Raw genomic sequence first — 15,747 nt, forward strand, 5'->3', positions numbered from 1 at the left:
AAATGGAAAGAATATCCACCATTAAAAGTGGATGACAAATGATATTTCGATGTGGAGGTATTTTATGCGAATTTTATGAATACTCGAGACAGATTTGAGGCGGGTTTTCACTTGAGGAAATGATGAATTGACAACAGATCAAAACGTCTATTTTTTGACAGTTGACAGTTGCTTCGTAAAATCCATTAGTGAGATTTTTTCACGCTGTATCCCGCATGTAGAAAGGTAGACAGAAGGAGCGTGTTAAGTGGCGCAAATGAAAATATACGATATTTAGTTTCCTCAAGTGGGAATCGAACTTACGACCTGTAGCAGTCACACGCTTGTGACCTGCGCCACGACTGGCCCCTAATTATTGAAATGTTTGATTAAAATATGTCTGTTTTATAAAGAACTCATTGTGCTTCACTTATTTTACCTTTGTCTCAGAATTCGTGAGCACGAAACATTATTCTGAAAACTAAAGAGCATCGCTATAAATAAGAATAGCTCGAATAATGAATTTAAATGTTATTCAATTAAATGCACATGAATAATTCAGCAAAGAATGCTAACGTAGAAAAGAATGCCAACCTTCGTCGCAGTCTTAAAGATTTCTTGGAGCGAGTAATTAATTACTTTTTAGTGATATAACGAGATAGATTTTACTGCAGTCGCTAGAAAACAAAGATATCCAGGAAGCGAATGTAGACTAGTTTTTGTTGTCCGCTTTGTGAATTATTCATTTTATCCTTATTTATTATCTGTAGTATAATATATGATTAAAACATTTTATTAGAGAAGTGAATTGATTGATTAAAATTGTTTTTTAAAGTTAAAATTCCTGCAACATTTTATAGCGACAGTTCTAACAACCACTGTGCTGCTTTAATGAGATTGTATGCGAGAGATCTTTAAAACATTCTGCGAAGGTACATAGCTTTCATTACAGAAATGCTTTTCCGCAGTTGTATTCTATAATAATTTCCTGATCTTAAATAATGTTATTTTATAACAAACCGAACCATAAATCATATTTCTTGTATCTTTCTGTACCTGGAAAAGACCGTTTCTCATATAAAAGTTTATAAAGCTAAACCTTAAATATATCGTTGTTTGTGAGTATTAATATTTATAAGATAGGACTTTTGAATATAACATTTGTATAGTAAAACAAACATATGTTGAAAATAAAATGTCCACATTGTTATATTTTGCTTAGAACTACAAGACAATAGACGCTATCTAAATAACATCAACATTCTAAATGAAGTTTATAAATTTATTAAAATACGTATAAATATAATTATATTTTATATTCAATACATTCAAAGAAAACAGATTGGCCTATCTATCTATATATATAAAATCGAAAGGTCACTCACGTCACGAAATCTCAGAAACTACATGTGCTAGGAATCTGAAATTTTGCATAGGACTTACTTATAGGACGTAGGTAATCGTGGAGACAGAAATTAATAATAAAGTAGTCCACGCAGGCGAAGCCGAGGGCGGTCCGCCAGTTATGAATAAATCTTCAAATGGTTGCCAAAGTGTAAATAAATATGTAACAGATACTATTAGGATATTTATTGTTTAATTAACGACAATAAATTTGACGCTTCTGTTTTATTGGGGTTTTATTTCAATAAAAAAAGTATGATATAACGATCCCTTCGGCGAATGATCGCTTAACATTTATTTTTAGTACTTATAATGGGCCATAATTTAACTCAAAACCTGAGATACGGCTTAACGTCATGATAAGGAAAAATGGAATCTGGCAGAAATTTATATTCTATCTATATTAAAATCTCACTCGTAAAGCACTCTCCCCCGCTTTAATTGATTCCATTATTTATAACGTTCTGACGATATTTGTTATTTGAAAGTCTATTTTCTTTTCTGCTATTTCATTTTCATAATTTTCTAGATTACATAGTTTAATTTTTTAGACAAATTCCGTCGCCTTAAAAAAGAAATGGAAATAACTGGTTCAGAAAAAACTCTTTATTGTACAGAAAAATTGATATACACTATTTTTTTTTTGCCTAACAATAGAATTGCTTAACCAGTTGTTTTCTTGGCAATATTATTCGTGATAAAAGAAAAACTAATTTAATACAGCTCCATAAAAGGCGAAACAAACAGATCTGAATAGATAGAAGAATATGAGAAATGTCCCAACCTAGCATATATTTGTTTACATCTAAGACAGTTAACTTCGAAGTAAATTATATTATATCCATCCACGCGGACCATAAACATGGTATTTCTTGGGACATTTGATAAAAGATTGTAGACATGGATGTGGAGACGGCAAGCCACGGAAATATGTTTGCGCTAAAGCTGGGGATCGTTAAATTAAACGCGCACTGTAGTTTTATGCTTGCGATAAAAATAAGCCACCAAACTGGAATTTATACCGGTACATTGTCAGATGGTTATCTTGTAAAATTATGTTGTTGTTATATAAATATGTCAACAGAGCAAACGACAATGTTAAAATATTTTTTCAAATGTGCACTTAAAATACATAAATAATATTCATAAATATAAAAGTGTTGCCTGTTGTTAAAATTGCAATTTCAATTAAATAATATATCTTGAACAAAATAAACGTATGGAAACGCCTTTTTATTACTAAATCATAAAAGCATAAAAATTACAAATTATTTATTATATTTTTTTTATTAACTGCGATTTTAAAAAAACAATTAGACCTGACACTATATTATTTTACAAGCTGGTCACACTAAATTTGGAACAACGATCGTAACAGTTTTAGGTGTCACATATGTAAAGCGAATACCTATAAATTTCCTCGCGTTAAACGCCATTGAGCGGGTCGAATAAAAAGCCAGTGCGCTCGAGCCCCAATGTCTGTGATATATGGGATATGTTAGTGGCCCCGTCCGAGCCCGTCCTCTACCGCCATAATAAATTTTGTGACAAACAATATTCCCTGTCCTTTGTCTGGCCGCGGGTGGACATCGATCGTCTGTGGTAGTACCGCAGTCTTGCCTCTTAAAGTGCTGTTCTTTTCTGGATAAATGCTTTTGCAAGCACAACGTACAATGAAAATATTATATCATAAGGCTAATATACTTAATATTAGCAATTATTGATTTTTATTAAATGGTAAAATGTTTTTTTTGTATTTTAGATTAAATTTTGAGAAACAAATTAATTTTGTTACTAGAAACGAAGCTTGGTATTGTATAACATTGAAATATATCGTTTCAAACATGCAAGTAACGCCATCTCTTTATAATGTACTGAACTTGTATACATATAATAACGTAAGATACAGGGCTGTTTTTGTATGTAATTAATGCAGATTGCATTTTTATATGTATTGATAAATTTATTTTCATAAACAGTACTAGTAACACTTATTAGCGTTTTTTTTTTGAAAAAATATTTTAACTTTTTAACATTTTTCTTTGAAACTTTCACCTGTGAAAGCTTTGTGGAGAATTGTTATAATTTCGTTATTAATGTCAAAATCTATAAAAAAACATAGAACTAAATATTTCCACTTAAGTTACTTAAATTTATATATTTTTTTACTCCCGGAAATAAAAAGCCCAATAAACACTATGGAATACGTTGAATTCATATAAATTAATCCACTCACGATCTCCCCACAAATAATCTACCGTGAAATATCATATGAACAAATTTCACGCTTTAACCCGAATAAAAAATAGATTGTACGACGTAATCGTCTCCATATAATTTCCATACCAGGATGCGAGTAGGTAATGATACGAATAGAAATGAGCTTAACTTACAAAATATTACTTTTTGGTCGTACAGAAGTCATCATCATTATGTTTATCAATTGTACATGTGGTTCTGAGTTCGATTCACGGAAATCAGAGAATAATCCCCTTTTTTTCTATTTCTTTGCTTTAGTATTTATTGTCGTCTTATAACATGGTTTTTATTTAAAAAAATAAATAATCCGTAACTGCCAACTGATAGAAAAGACAAAACCAAAAACTTTAAAGAAAACGTTTCTATTGGACTCTGGGGAAAAACTAAGAAAAGCTCCCTCCAAGAGGTCGGATTTAAGTTTACCCATGTCTGTAACTGTAAGAAAAAACACATATTTAAAATACGCTTCTTTAAAGAATATAATAATTGGTAAATAGTGAATAGTGGACAACGTGGTAATTTCAGAATACATAACTAAAAGCCATGATTTTGGGTTTAAATTTCACTCGGAAAAAGATTATTTTAATTAGAGATCCCAGGTCCGTTCCCAAGTCTATTTAATCAAAATTATACATAAGTATATCCTTAGCTTTCTGTTCAAATTCTTTACTTTTTTTATATATACTAAGACCATCGCAGCGCAGCGACACATCAGACTGTAAACAAGACGATCTTGGGTTCGGGTCGGAAATTAGGGGGTACGCGGAGAACAGAGTGGTTTGACACTAGGTTCCCTCTATACACTATATTTACATAATTACATGAAATATTTGAATACGGCAAGATATTTAAATGATTATATTAACTAAATATAACGTGACATTTGCAATCTCGTGTGAATCCAACATTTGTGGGTAGGAGCTATCATCTTTTCGGTATTTGAAACGTGGGTGCGCGTTTAGCATCTATTGTTCTTATCTCGACAGTTCAGTGCCGCGCCCTTCGAGCTTCGTGCCGGTGACTCATTGCGATGCTGATCAGAACACCTCATGGGCTTGCGAAATTACTGTTTCAACTTAAATCGTGTCGAGGAAGTTCTCTGTGGTTGAATTTGTAATATTTTACTGAATTCTTGTAAAATTGAGTTATTTTCGCTATTAGTAATGTTGTTATGTAGGTATATAGTGGTTTTCTTTTATAGTATTTTTTTTTATCAACTATGGTATTTGATGAGATATTTGTTTAATTAATACCTATAAATTACTATTTAATTACCTTATGTTGTAAATAGCAAATAATACTTTAATAACGCATATGGCAGGGTAGACAGAGAGTACAAGTAGAACGTCATATGGCATATTTTGGTTTTACATCTTTAATATACTATTAATCACTTTTATCCAAGAAAAGAAACGTCACAGTAAAATAACAGACTAAAAATGTTTGTCAGAAGAATCATCCAATTAACAGAATATAGTAATTTTTATTATCTGTATTGTTAAAAATTAATCAGATAATACTTTTTAAAACAAAATACCTAACCATAGTACCCATATGGTAAATTTAAGTAAAATACAGCTCAAATGTAAATCAAATGCCGAATAAATTTTGTGTTCATAATTCTTAATTGACGTTTGTTTGGTTGACACGAATTGGACCTTTGCCTTTTCAGAATTGACTTTAAATCGAGATGTGAACGAATCAACAAAACATAAATCCGTTTGGACGTTACAACGGGCTGATTAAAATTCCTCGCGCTGTCCCGCGAGTGACGGTAAATGTTACCGGGATCTAAATATGCTTTACGAATTTGTTTGAAGGTTTTTTTGGTGGAATGTGGATTCGAATCCTAAATCCTAGTAAAAAACTATGTATAACATGAACGTTTCCTCGTTCTAGTTTAATAATTAGTGGGAATAAATTATACCACTCAACACGCAACGTCAGGTCGGGCTCACCCATGAAGGGTTCCGTAGAAGCTAACTATAGATAAAGAGGACGATTAGTTTTATTGAGTAAAAATAACTTTATTGATCAAAGGACAAAATTAAATTTACGGTTTCTGATAATGCGCTGTATTACGAAAATTGCAGTTCTATATTTATACTTAGGTATAGAGATTGTAGAGACTTATTAAAATGTTAATATCTCATTCATTAATTCCTCACTAAATCATTAATTCCCTTTTTTACTTATATCATTTTATTTTGGAGTAGATATTTATATCAGAGCGAAGAAAAACAAATGTCAGCACTTCTTAAACAATAACCCAGAAAGAAATACAGGAAAATGCTGCAAGAATAAGTCGTATCAGTGCAATGTGTTTGAACCAGATGCATGCAGATCACGTCAAAGTAGTAAAATAATAAAACTTTATCCTTCACGTCACCATTTTGAATAAAATGCAAAACGTGCCTGGGCTGCAGCCAACACGCGCAGCACCCCGCGTGAACCACTGCGAGGTTCTCTTATGTTTATTTGAAACACTCGTTTCTCTGTGAAAATCATATATATTTACTTTATTTATTTGTTGAATTTCAACAATTTAACGCCATCGTTGTTAAATAACAATCGTTGGACTAAATTTTGGACATCGATAAATAACTGTAAATTGGTCTAATAATTACAATATATATTACGATCACTCAGAACACAATGTCTCCCAAAAGAACTAATAACGAAATAGATAACTACCCTATGAGTTATTGGGCAGACATCTATTTAAAAAATATATTTACCAGGTAAACTTCACAAATACCAACTTGAAGTACGTTTAATAAATTCCTAAGTGCGGTACAATGTTACCTATATTGTTTGACCATATATTGTACATATGATCATACTAATATTATAAATGTGAATGTAAGCTTGTTTGTTACGTTTTCACGCCAAAACTGCTCAACCGATTATCATGAAACTTTATAATCATTTTCTTAGAGATATTAGGTAAGATATAGGAGACTATTTACCAATTATTAAAAACATATATATTTGGCTATAATAGAAAAATAAAGTTTAGGCGAGCGAAGCCACGTTTGAGTCCCTGTATATATATAAAAACGATTGCACTCGTGATATCACGGGTGAAGTCCCCACTAGATCGCGGGTAAACATATTCGTATAAACAAAAGAGTAATATAAGAGTTCATCTGCAAATTTCTCATATTTCCTATATTTTCTCTCATTCAACTAAAATATTTATCTACTGAAACTTGAATGATAAATTTAATGACGGTTCTGTTTGTGAACAATAAGAAATTGTCGACATAAATTTTATCGGTCATTCGTTTCGAGTGCGGCCACTATACAATCATGGACCAATGTTTACACAGCGCCGACATCTTTGATGTCATTCGCTTTTATTATAGAGTACCTATTAATAAATCAATTTTTTGGTTTAAAAAATATGTATATTTATAGTCTAGTCCAATTTAGAGGCCAGTCTAGAGGTCAGTCAGTAATAAACGCGACTGGTTCTGGGTTCGATTACCCGAATTCAGCGGAAGGGGGGAACGGAATGTCTTAGCACTAGATTCTCTCTGCCTACCCTGATGTGAGCGGGATATTGCGTGAGCTGATTTATATTTTCAGTAAAAAAAAATACGCTCAAAATTTTATTATTAATAGATAAAACATGTATCATGCATTCATAGCAATAAAATCTTATAATTAAATATTTCAACATAGCATAAAAATTATGTATTCCGCATTCACATTTCTAAGGCGGAGATTAAAGCCTTCATAAGACGTCTGAAAAATCTGTAAAGAGGCTTACGCTTCCCGTATTGAATAAAATCTCATAAAATATTTCCTAAATCCCGCTTTAGTCCCTATTATATGAAAGGAATCCGGAAAATACTTCTCATATCGATTCTATGCACGTTGAGTACTTTTATGATTATGAAAGTGGAAAACAGAGTTGCTAATCACTGAACATCAATACATACCTTCCAAAACGTAGAAAATCCCAGGTAAATCAATAAAAGTTATACATATATGTATACATAGGTTTAGTTCGGCCGACGTGGGACAAGGGTAAAAGGGTGTGACTGTGACGCGATGTTTTGATTGTGATGATGATTGTGGGTTCGATTCCCACTCGAGGAATTGAATTATTATTTCTTAATATTTTCATTTTTTCGCTCTGGTACCAAGGCGAAAGCCCGGCGTTAAGTTCCACTCAACACGCAATGCCTCGAAGTATTCGGCGAGAAGTGGGGAACGAAGTGCCTTAACTAGTGTTAAGGCACTTCGTTCCCCACTTCTAACACAACACTGTAGTCAGTGTTGAAGCTAATTTTTTATATAGGGTTAGTTTATAATATTTCAAAGGTGTAGGTATACATATCGGCATCACTGCTACAACAGTTCAAAAACTACGCCTTAGCACTAGTAATTAGTGAACAATAATATTGCCTAACATTTAATATATTATGTAGACCGCAATAATATATTTGTAAACGGTCTTATGAACAATATTTATTCAGTCAGTCAATGTGTCTGTCTAATAAGCGAAGTAATATATTGAATATTGTATGGAAGTAACGCAGCTGCTACGCCTTGCTGTCGATATAATATTTGAGAGCTAATATGGCTAATATGAAATGAAAACCAGAATAGTACTGTTATATACTCCATAAATTACTTGGCTTGAAATATTGTTCAGGTAGATTTTAATTATATTTGATTATAAGAACATTTTGCTTGACACCGTCGTGGAGCAGCGTGTGACTGTAATCGCGTTGGTTGTAGGTTCTATTCCCTAAGGAAATTAGCTCTGGTAACAAGGCATAGCGCGGCGGAAAGTGGAAAACAGAGTGTTTTAACACCAGTTTCCTCTGCCTAATCTGCTGTATACATGAAGCAAAAAATAAAATCATTTTATGAAACTTCTGCTACTCTACGTACGTAATTCTTATTAACTTGTGAAAATATATGTTATTTTAACTTCATATAGATCATCGATATTATATTTTGTTTTTAAATCCTCCATATCATTATGAATGCTCACAATACCGTCTATGTAATCTAAAATTTATAGAAAATTCATAGACTTGAATACAATGAATCGTTGATCTCGTATGATCTCCAAAGACCCACGTTCCTGTGTAAGCGTACGCCTCATTAAATTTTGTTTGAATAGAGGGATGAACCAGCCACCTACGACTAGCTGGTCAGAAACCAACCCTGTAGCGTCCGCAGTGTGAAAAAAATTGTTTACAGATTCTTTTTTATTTTATTACTTCCTGTTAGTGTTAGTAGAGGTCGTCGTGGACCAGCGGCACAAGGGTGTGAGTGTAACGCCACGGTTGTGGGTTCGTTCATCACTCGAGGAAGTGAAATATTTATTTACGTTTATATTTCCATTTCTTCGCTCTGGTGTCGAGACAAAGCGCGGCGTTGAGTTCTGCCACTCAACACGAAATGCCTCCAGAATTCGGCAGAAAGTGGGGAACGGGAGTGTCTTAACACTAGGTTCCCTCTGCCTACCCTGCTGTGTGCGGGATACTAGTGAAGCTATCTTAAATTAGCGATCTTAAATTAATAGTAGGTATATCTAATTGTTATTAATTCATTTATGATGCAATATTTTGTAAAGAGAAATTCATAAAAATTATTACAAAAAGTTCTAATTGTGGTTTGCAATCGCAAGAGGTAATAATGATCAGGATCAAAAAAAATGGTTATTTTTTAAATTACCAAATATTTCAGTGTCTGACAACGATTGAGTCAGTTTTTATTAACAAAACTTACATAAAATATTAATTGTGTCCATATTGTTGTCATTGATGGCAACAGATTACAGGAAAAAAATATAAATAACATGAAATTTACTACGAAACTATTTATAACAAAATTAACTTTTTATAACAAAATATATAGGCAATTTCCATTGATAGTTTTCCCCAATAGGTGGAAAGTGGAGTTTGGATTGACGTATCGCTGCATACCAAGGAAAACACTTGCTTAAAGCAGGACAGACATTTCGTACCTAGAGCCAAGACACTCCGCTATACGCTTTCGTCATGTGTGTGTTTTTTTTTATTTTTTATATCATAATTGCCAATAAATGTTTATTTCGCTATCCCTACAATAATAACGTATGCATCAGCTGAATGAATAGTTCCAGACGGGAAGAGCCACAAACATTACCGCCATCACCGCGCCCATCTCGCGAGTAAACAGTAAACACTACAGTACAGAAGGTTCAGTAGGTACAGCAGCCCTTTCACACACACGCGAATCTTACATCATTCAACCCTCAACCCCTCGATGCTTCCCTCTTGAGATTACGACCCTTGCCGCGTTATGCAGTTTCATAAGCACATTTCAATTTCATTTTTTATGGCTTTTTTTTTACAGAACAGGCGAAGATTCAAAATTTATACAGGCTGATTTGAAATTTTGTATTTTTTTTTTCATTATTATCAATTCCATAGTATTCGGAAAATGTAATGTGAATTTAAAATAAAGTAAGAATAAATGAAAATTTTATCACGTGCAATAAGCACGGAAAACCACGGGTCCGTTGCGTGTAATGTGGAAATTAATTATAAATAAATTATTTATTGTATAAGTTTGTTCCCTTGAATAAACCAAAGCTTATATTATTAGAAAATAGTTATATTAACAACCTAGTACAAGCAGTATATTTGTGTTATACACTAATAAGTAGCTAAATACCAGGTGAACCTGCATTTTGCTATTTGGCCGTAACCACAAAATGGCTGACCCGCATTGATTAAGATTGCTCATCGTATGCTCTCGTGTATTTCATTCAAACATTCCCATTTCATCATCGAAACCTGTTCCATTAATTTAATTACTTTCAAATTCAAATTTTTCATAGTAAATGAATTGTTTATCTTATAGAATTAAGTATCATGTATCATGTAATCAATTCTATTTACAATTATATTCAATTTGGATTTAATTGAAATTGGATTCTAGTAAAATATAGATTACAATATTGTTGAAAACGGAATAATACTTATTATATATCCTTAAAAATTGTAAAATACCTTTTAGAGAAATTAAAAACACAATTCAAATAATTTTCTATTTCTATTTTACATATGAATTCAAATAGGTACGTACATAGGTAGGCACTTGTTTTGCTCGTATATAAACGATAAAACCCAACAATAACCAATTGAAGCATTCAAAATTCAATTACACCGAATTATGTTCATCTAAGTCAATTATAATAGTCGCCTTAGCAGTAGTGTAGTAGTTCAATGAGCCTCTTGGAGGGACGTATGTCAGAACTCAATACGTTAGGAGAGGCATCCAAGCCGAATTCCCTTGCAAATTGGCATCTATTGTGCCAGTCCAGTTACTCTGCCATAGCTTGCAGTATTGAAAGCGTTTGAATGCTTAGCAAGTTCCGATTGTTGACTGTATGAGCAGACTATTTGTATGTATGTATGTATGTGATGACAGTCTAATTCTATTACGCCGCTCGTTATAATATTATGTATTTTCAAATAACAGAATCTAGTTTTATATAAATATTCAATATAGATCCTAGTCGATTTAGAAAGTTTTTTTTATTTGTATTTTTATATGAAAATATATTTAAGTACATACATATGTATATTATAAAATATGTGAAAGCATTCGGATTGTGCCTAAGTCTATTTACTTTTATTATCTTTCATTCAACCTCACGTAGCTAACCAATCATGAATTACCAATTAATTTCCGAAAAAATCTATAAAATAACCAGATTTCCTTCCAAATATATATTTTTAATATTAGCAACAGAATATCTAAGAAATCTTTAATGTACTTGTAATTCAAATGAGATTTCTAACATAAGAATTATTTGTACCTAATCAAAAACAAATTACCATAAAGAAGTACATACTAAAATTTTTTCACTTTATTGCAAAGTGTTATATACAAGACGGTCATTTTTTATTATAAAATCTTACTTTATAACTTCGGCTTAATTTATCTTCCCTCCGAGGACAACGTAGACGAGACTTAGATCTATTAATATTGCTTAACGTTCATTTTTTTATTAAGATAAGGATTCTAAGTTTCATAATAAATAAATGAAATTATATTTGTGTACTTTAAAGAATAATAACATATAACAGTGTTATATTTGCCAGCCACGTAGCGTTTGATAGTGAACGCGACAGGTTGCAGGTTCGATTCCCACTCGTGGAAATGAAATATGTATTTTTTATTTCTTCGCTTTGGTTGTAACCAGATTTCTTCTGTGCGGGATACAGCGTGAAGCTAACAAAAACATATTATAAGCAAAGCTAGAAAATTACTTAACAAAATTACAAAAAAGAATATAAATATGAATGAAAAATAAAACATTGTGAGCTTTTATTGAAATGCTAATATAATACATTACGATAAACATTGTTGTTTATTTAGGACTGTTGTTCGGCTTAACTGATTTCCATAGTAAACAATTTACGGTCTTCCAAAACAATTAGCTTATACAATAATTATTTCTGTTATTAATAAAATATAATTTGTTAATTATTCCCCAGTTCATTATGGCTACAATAATAATTTAGTTAATTTTTGAAAAATAATAAGTGAAGAATATTTACGTACTTTTACAGAACATAAATGAATTTTAAATCACAACAAAACCTCAGTAAATCGAAGCATATTTATTCTAAAGCAATATTTTACCGAATGAATACAGCCGCGCGCCGTTGAAATGAAAAGCGACCGCGAACTCTGATGTAGCATTTTAACGATTAGTTATATCGATTCGTTGGCTATTATATTCGTATCAATTATCATTTATTTTAAAGTTTTAGCATTAAGCTTTTTCCTACATTGCTGTGCACAATCTTACTAAATAATGAAAAAAAACTCTAGTGATAGGGACTCCATTCTCTAATTTCTACTTGATTTTCGAGAAATGCATGTAGAATAGTGAAACTCTACCCTGCGTTTTTACACCAGAGCGGTGAAATGAAAATTATATAATATAATTCCCCCGAACGGAGTTTGAACCTAAATCCGTGTTCTTTTCTCTGTGCCACGGTGGCCTCAATCCTATATTTTTTTAATAAAAATAATAGACATTTTAATATTTTTTAATATTATCATTTGTAAAATTGCAATTATGTAAGAAAGCAGCGAGCTTTACACATATCATTTAGGTCAGACATTGACTTTGATAATAAGTATAACGATCGAACTTAATAATTCTAATTACAAGTTTCAGCAAATCAATTATACGCAATTATAATCATTAATATTTTCTAATAGTTCATGGATTATAAAAAAGAATAAGACCCTCTTAAACTCTAATTAATTAAATTATGGAAATAAAATAATTAGCTAATAACTTCATTTTTAAAATATAAAGAATATATATTTAAAACATTGTGTATTTCGTTACAGGTATTCTCATAGTCACGTCTTACAAGATGCTGTTCCAGCACTGTCTGTTCCAGTCGTGAAATTAAAGCGAAGAAACGTAAACAGAACCATGGATCATCGGATATTTATCTTTTTGGCAGTATTTGCCCATTTTAGTAAGTAATTTTTTTTTATTATATAAATAGTAAATTATTTATATTGTATATTTATTTTATAACAATAACAAATTAAGTGAAAAAAGGAAATATCAATGGAGTATTGAATATTGGGCAACGTTAGGTCCGAAAATATAATTCCGAACAAACGATGCATACAAAACAGAGAAAGGATGAAAATGTTCTGCGCAAAGTAATTGAAAACACATAGATTGGAGTGGGCGGCCGTCCCGCTCGTATCTAAGGTAGACTATCTCAACCCACTTGATGGCAAATGGCCCGGAAGTAACAAGGATATAGCGACACGACCCAGCCAGAATTTTGTTATCCAATTTCTATGTGAAAATGCAACATAAATTTGTATTTGGCAACGCACAAAACATTGCGTCTACCTTATATAATATAGTGAAGTCAATAATTTTACTAGAAAATTTTATTTAAAAGTTTAAAGCCTTTTAAATTAAAAAAAAAACATATATCACTAAGTTTATCAAAAAGTTGCAAGAAATCGAAATTCAATAAATTTATTTAAGTATGACATTAAAATTCCATTATAAGATATAATAAAAAGTTTTTCAATATACACACTAAGGGAAAGGAGTTCACACGTCATTAAACAAGCAACACGCGTAGACATGAGAATATTTCATATCTCCTCTCTAAGAGCGAGGATTAAGTAACACACGATTTACCAATCAATGGTATTGAAGTAATACTCGTATATTAAGTACTAAAATACTTTTCAGCTCAGAATCTTTTACGCTTCGTATAAGTTTCTTATTTATCGTTTTATCGCTTACTTTTCTTCGCAGTATACCAATATTCTATTTAAAATTTAAACATTTTTTTTTTAAATAAATTAGATATGATATTTTTATTTTAAAATGCAAAATCTCAATTACAGGTTGTACATTGGCACAGAGTCCATTTTACGATGGTGGACCAAAAGCAGCAAACCCAGCGCCAGTGGGTAACTTCTTAACACAAACTGTTTACGGCTTCCTTGATTTCACAACCACAATAGGCAATACAGTAATGGTTTTCTCACCGCAGTCCGCTCCACCACCAGGTAGTATAGTTTTAAATTTGAGTATCCAAATTCTAATATTAAGTTCGATTTACTATAAATAATATATTTTTTTAGTTTTAAGATTTACAGGTATACAAAATATATTTTTTATTCCTAAATGTAAAATAACATAATAATTTTTTGATAGGAGAATTTTGTAAGAATCTCTTTACAGAGATGCTGACAACACAAATAAGTTGTAACAAACGTGGTAGTCAGAGTGGGTTCAAATCCCGCTACATCCGAAAAAGTATACTTCTTTCCTCCTTGTAGACACTTAATATTTAAGAAATCTAACTTTTATTTCTTTATTTAGAACCACCGTCAACTGAAAAATCTGTTCAAGAAAACATTATAGAAACTAAACCACCACCAATAAATAATGTCAAACCTGAAGCAATCAAGCCCAGCAAAACTGTGGACAAGGATACAACAAACAAAGCGGGAATTCCAATAGGTGCCTCCAGCGCTATTTCAGTTATAAGTTCTCCTCCTAAAATTGATATTATAAATATACCAAAATCTGTGGCAAAAGAACAAAAGCAAATTATCACAAAAGTAGAAGTCTTCGCAGGACCATCCAAAATAGTTGATAGTAATGCTGCCAAGCAATTAGCTAAAGCCAACAAACAATTACCACAGCCGAAAAAGCAGCAACCGAAGAATCAACCAGTGAAAAGTGTGACCAATATCGTGAGCAGCAAAGTAGAAGTGAAACAAAACCCCGAACCATCTTTAATAGTCAATTCAAAAGTTAACAGTGTGGTTGAAATCAAATCAAGTGAAAGCGAAGAGGAGCCAGCAATTCTAGTATCAAACAACATTAGAGAACCAGAATACGACTACTTATCACGCCAGCCCTCTGAATTTGTAGAAGAAACTTATAGAGTTATCAACTTACGTCCATCTAAAAGTCATGCGCAGAAGCCGAAAAATAATCTTAAAAATAGACACCAACCAACTCCACCACCTGATGATGAAGAACATCCTATTGGACTTGTAACCACACTTGGCGGAACGATAGTTAAGGATGGCCTAACAACAGTCCATGAAACCAGTGTCATAGGGACTTACATATCTGGAAAATACGCGCAAGTACTAAACAGCAACTCAAAAATCTTACAATCTGGACTTAAAGGTAAAATATCCCCCAGTCCGTCGCATCGAATAATGAAAACAGTAGCACCGGCGATAACAAAGAATCATCGTCACAACTTGGAACCGACACCATCAATTAATGATGATGACACCGGTTTCAGTAAAACAACTCGAAGACAAACAAGCAGTGGCAGCTCTTTTAAGAATCGTCTCAGATCGCAAAACAATGAAAATGATAATACCCCGTCACCACCACCAAGTCAGGGCAAAAAATTTAAAAATAGGAACTCTTCTCAATCTCAACGAACTCAAAGGTATGTTGCATAAGTATAATACAATACATCACTCATATACGACATAAAAATGTGAAAACTGAACGGAAAGATTACATTACCTTTATTTACATTTAGCTTATTA

The 15,747-nt window shown here is 32.1% G+C and overlaps 1 protein-coding gene across 2 annotated transcripts in view; it reads left to right on the top strand.

Moving 5' to 3' along the window:
- Positions 1-15,747, top strand: part of LOC146529866 (uncharacterized) — a 31,601-nt gene that overhangs the window by 12,741 nt on the left and 3,113 nt on the right. For both annotated transcript variants that reach the window (XM_085200253.1, XM_085200254.1), the window contains exons 2-4: positions 13,030-13,163; positions 14,068-14,232; positions 14,549-15,644. In XM_085200253.1, the coding sequence (XP_085056379.1) occupies positions 13,118-13,163; positions 14,068-14,232; positions 14,549-15,644 (1,307 nt within the window). In that variant the 5' untranslated portion in view covers positions 13,030-13,117. The remainder of the gene's footprint in view (positions 1-13,029; positions 13,164-14,067; positions 14,233-14,548; positions 15,645-15,747) is intronic.

This window comes from Heliconius melpomene, chromosome 17 (genome assembly GCF_056956725.1).
Source record: "Heliconius melpomene rosina isolate 202511_hmr_F chromosome 17, ASM5695672v1, whole genome shotgun sequence".
NCBI classification, from domain to species: Eukaryota; Metazoa; Arthropoda; class Insecta; order Lepidoptera; family Nymphalidae; genus Heliconius; species Heliconius melpomene.